Raw genomic sequence first — 5103 nt, 5'->3', positions numbered from 1 at the left:
AAATGCACACATGTACAATTTATGTTGCATGTTTCCATCATATCCTGACACTGCTTAATCCCTCGCTATACACCATCACTGTTGCGCACACAATCTAAACTTTTTTCACTGACAAATACAAACACACACCAGCAAGACTTTGTTGACTTTCATGTCTTTTTTTTTTGTTTTTTTCTTTCTTCATAATGTGGGTGGACCCCAACAGGATTCAGCATCTCAATAGGTGGGGTAACATTTGATGCCATTCTGTTCGAAGTTCTTATCGGTACTCGTGTTGGGTTTAAAAAAAATCCAGTACGATGTAGCTTGTTTTGATCCTACTCTTGAATTGATCGTCCAGATGCTCTTTCAGAGTATCGAATAAGACATGACTAAGGCGTATACTTACTCTATAAAAGAGAGAGAGAGAGCCATTTCAACTTGTACATTTCAAGTGAATTGCTCAGTCCGGAGACCTTCCATCTCCCACAGAGTTGATTACATTTTTTTTTTTTACCACGAATAGTTGATCACTTCAAGACATCACTCTGAGAGAGAGATTGTGAGAGATGGCCATTTCGGTTGGTGAATTTCGAGTGAATTGCTCTGTCCAGAGACCTTCAATCTCACGTAGAGTTGATCACTTAAAGACCTCTCTCTCCTCTGCTTTCAAGGTTATTAAATCTCTCTCCCTCTTTCTCTCTCTATATATATAGACACACACACACACACACACACATATATATGTTTCTTTCTCTCTGGTATGATGCAAGCTCGTTAAAATGCTTTCTGTTCTCCGAATTATATTGTCTGAATCTGCTTAAGCAAATTTATTTCCAATTCAAGTTCAATCTTATCTGCTTAATTTTAGCTTCATTCTGGCACCTCCTTTATTATTATTATTATTATTATTATTATTTTTAAATAATGATAATGAATGAAGCTAACTTTATCCACCTAGCTACCAAAAATAGAGCCATATTAAAATGAAAATTTAAAATTTCTATAAAAGCGTAACTGATATAGTTTTGGTTTCAATGAGCAGCCACTGTTGAGAGAGTTGCAGGAAGTTCCTCTGCAAATCAGAGCTTCTGAAATCATCAAGAACACTTCTGTGAGACTATTGGATGCCTTTGTTGACTCGGTGTTTGAATTCCATGATCAGCCATTGCTCCCATCTCAGGTACCATTGTGATGCATTAATCTTCCATACTAACGCACATGCACGGACGTGAACTAAATACGTTGATGTGATAATTTTGATTGGTTGGTTGTTAATTACATCTACATACTAGCAGAGTAACTTTGCTCCGGTTGAAGAGTTGGGAGAAGCTGTTCTTGTTACCGAAATTGAAGGGAGGATTCCGGATGAATTTCCGGAGGGTGTTTACGTAAGAAATGGTACATATCATATTCTTACTTGTCTCTGTCATAGTTCTAATATGCATACTTGTCTCTGTCATAGTTCCTATTTTCCTTGATAGGATAGTATATTTTATTCTTCAAACTAGTTGGAATTATTATTTTTTTGTCATTGCTTTTTTGAATAATGTTATGAAAACAAAATAAAATTGATATATACAAAATTTAAACTTGCCTGCAATTGTAACCTACCCCTAATGGCATTATATAGCTCACTAAATACGGAGTATTTAAATACAATTGGCTGGAATTTAATTATTTTGTAATTCTTTTGGTTTCTTGTTTCATTTGGTCATGACAGAGTGCTCTTCGATTCACTTAGAAAATATAAAGGAATTTGTTGTTATAGTGACGAAACACAGAACAGTTAATTTAGCTCTCTATCTCATCATTTGTTGATAACCAATTGTTTGCAGTAAAAGTGCCAAACAGTTAACAGGGCCACCCTTTTGATTATGAATCACAAGAAATAACAATAAGTCAAAATATTGTTAGCTTGTGAATTGTATTGTATTTGCAGGTGCAAACCCGCTTTTTGGAGGATTAAAATCAACAACATCTATGTTTGGAAGATCAAGTCACATTTGGGTGGAAGGAGAAGGAATGCTTCATGCTTCGTATTTTAATAAAGATAGTGGTGGAAGCTGGAATGTCTTCTATAACAACAAACATGTTCATACCGAGACATTCAAGTTAGAAAGACACAGAAATAAACCATCATTTCTTCCAACTGTCGAAGGGGATCCACTGGCTATTTTGTCAGCTCATCTGCTAAATTTGGTGAGCAGATTCCCCCAACAATGCAGTCGTCTTATCCTATTTAAACTATCGCGTATATCTATTTTCGATTGAGCCTGTAGTCTCCCAACTAGGATATGATCTGATTAATACTAGACAACAGTATTGTGCGTAGTCTGCACACATTATTTGGCCAAATATCTATAATTGGGAAAGAATAAATTTACTATGTAGTTTTCTTTTCTTTTTTTTTTTTCTTTTTTTTTTTTTTCAATAATTATATTCAATCAAAACATGGAAAGCCATAGTATTTCTGATAATCCCCATACATTTGCTGACTTGTTTGCAAAAGTTTAAGCAAAAAAAATTGGTTAAGGCTACGATAAATTCTACCAAAAATAAGCAGAAGATTTAGTACATAGGTGATGGACATTTAAGGAACACCATTGTCTGTTATTTCGTCTTGAATATTTCAGTTAAGATTGGGCAAAGTAAACAAATACATTAGCAACACCAGTGTTTTCATGCATTCGGGGAAGTTATACTCAAGTGCTGAGAATCATATACCTCAAGAGATAGACATCCTTTCACTAGAAACTTTAGGGAATTGGGATGTCAATGGAGCTTGGAATCGACCATTCACTACCCACCCGAAGGTACTTAATTCATTAGCTATACAATACTATTTTATCTTTGATTTGATATCAAACAACTTAATAATTTTTCTAGCAACAATTTTACATGTGGCAGAAAGCTCCAGGTACCGGGGATCTGGTCATAATTGGTGTTGATGTAATGAAACCTTACTTTGTTCTGGGAGTGATTTCAGGTATACTCTTATAGCGAAATATAAACATTTTTTTTTATATATATAAAAAAAAAAGATAGGAAAAAATGGGGCCTAAGAGAACCAGTTTGTGATCACAGATTTTCCATTTGAATGTCTTGATTTCCTCTCTTTTTAGCTGACGGAAAAAAATTAGTACATAAAGTGGATCTCAAATTCAAGAGGTGCACCCTTTGCCATGAGATAGGTGTTACACAGAGGTAAATTAATAATCCAATCTCTTTGCCTCAGTTTGGAGCTAGGTTTCCATTAATTATAGTTCAGCTTATTTGGTTTTATGGTTTGCAGGTATAATGTGATCATAGATTTTCCAATAACTCTAGACGTTGTCCGACTCATTAGAGGAGGGCCGTGAGTACAAATTCTTGAAATCCTTTCTCGAAGAAGTTTAAAATAAGGTTTCAAATTATTTCCTAAAGATATTTTTCTGATATATTATTAATGTTAATCTGCAGATTGGTGAGGTATGATAAGGAAGAGTATGCAAGGATTGGGGTAATGCCTCGTTTTGGTGATGCAGAATCAGTTCGGTGGTTTGAGGTGGCACCGAGTTGTGCATTTCACATTCTCAACTGTTATGAGGATGGTGATGAGGTAACTAACCAGCAAGAACAGTACACAGTACAAATTGTCAATATACTTTTTTTGAGCAGTGCATGCCTTTGAAAAGAAGAATTCAAACCAATAACTGATTCACAATTTTGAAAATTATGTTTTTTATGAGGAAGAACAGGTTGTGGTGTGTGCGTGTAGAGCTCGTGGATCAGTCATACCAGGCCCCGATTATGGTTTGAACAAATTTGAGTGGTTTTCAAGAGGTTTTAAGCCAGTGATTTCAGCTGGTGATCAATATGATGATAGTTTGACACAAGACGGATTATTATTTGCTCGTTGTTATGAATGGAGATTAAACATGCTAAATGGAGAGGTCAAGGAAAAGTATCTCACTGGAACCGAATTTGCCTTGGATTTTCCTTTCATTAATGGAAATTTTACGGGTGTTAAAAATAAATATGGTTACACTCAGGTTGTTGATTCTAGCGCGAGCACTGCCTCAGGTAATCTACAAACAATAACCTTGGAGAAAAAGTATTTAAATTGTTAATTTTTTGACCTAAAATGGTCCGTCGATTTGATAATTTAGGCATGGCCAAGTATAGCGGACTAGCCAAGCTTTACTTAGGAGAACCAGAACCCGAATTTAATCTGGTAATAGATTTCAAGCACATTTATTTATTTATTTCTATTACGATTCATGCATGTTTGATTAATTGTGCTAATTTTCTAAACACTTTTGACAAGTGAAGCAGGGAAAGAAACAATGCGAAAATTTTGTAAAGGCTGAATATCATAAATTTGAGAAGAACACCTTCTGTTCTGGAGCTGCATTTGTTCCTAAACGTGGAGATTCTAAGGAAGACGATGGTTGGATCATTTGTTTTATTTATAATGAAGATAATTGTATATCTCAGGTAATTCATTTATGTCTTCAATAATTGTTGTTATTGAAATATTGTCATGTTGATGTAAATTTATATTGACTTAAACACATTTCTTGCAGGTTTACTTAATTGATGCAAAGAATTTCACTAGTGAGCCAGTGGCCAAAATTATGCTGCCATGTAGAGTGCCATATGGTTTTCATTCAGCTTTCATTTCAATGCCCTCTCAACAATTACAGGATCAATAGTGCCCGGAGACTGGAGACGTGGAGAAAAGCTATGTTATTGGCAATAAACACCAAAAATTATTAGATGGTTCTACACCATTTGATATTTGGTGGACTACTCTAATAAAAATTAATGTAGAATTTTGTAATATATTATTAATGCACTCTTGTGGGGATATTTTTATAATCTTTATAATCTGATGTTGCGATGTTTTTGTCTTTCCAATTGGATAAGATAGTGATTAAGACACATACTTACTTTTCTAAGTTTGTGATTATTATAAAAGAAAATTACTTGGACCCTTTATTATTTTAGTTTAATATGGAGAAGCTATTTCCCATTTCAAATTCATAACATCTAAATCAAACAACCAAACCACTTCCGCTCTCTATAGATTTGGTTTAATTATTCTTTTGAAAAATAACTTTGGAGTCTTCTTTCACATTA

At 34.4% G+C, this 5103-nt stretch overlaps 1 protein-coding gene across 1 annotated transcript; it reads left to right on the top strand.

The window, feature by feature from the left end:
* The first annotated feature begins 548 nt into the window (after nucleotides 1–548).
* Nucleotides 549–4857, top strand: LOC132281417 (carotenoid dioxygenase carX-like). The gene is made up of 13 exons (XM_059783121.1): nucleotides 549–653; nucleotides 1025–1162; nucleotides 1278–1380; nucleotides 1922–2181; nucleotides 2616–2795; nucleotides 2890–2968; nucleotides 3105–3186; nucleotides 3275–3337; nucleotides 3442–3580; nucleotides 3720–4044; nucleotides 4131–4195; nucleotides 4297–4458; nucleotides 4548–4857. The coding sequence occupies exons 1-13, from the start codon at nucleotides 549–551 to the stop codon at nucleotides 4674–4676; spliced, it is 1830 nt and encodes a 609-aa protein (XP_059639104.1). The 3' UTR covers nucleotides 4677–4857.
* Nucleotides 4858–5103: the final 246 nt, after the last annotated feature.

Source organism: Cornus florida, unplaced genomic scaffold (assembly GCF_030987335.1).
Source record: "Cornus florida cultivar Cherokee Brave unplaced genomic scaffold, ASM3098733v1 CherokeeBrave_3.0.0_Hap2_Chr11, whole genome shotgun sequence".
Classification (NCBI taxonomy): Eukaryota; Viridiplantae; Streptophyta; class Magnoliopsida; order Cornales; family Cornaceae; genus Cornus; species Cornus florida.
Note: the sequence above shows the minus strand (reverse complement) of the source record. Positions and strands in the feature narration are given on the sequence as shown.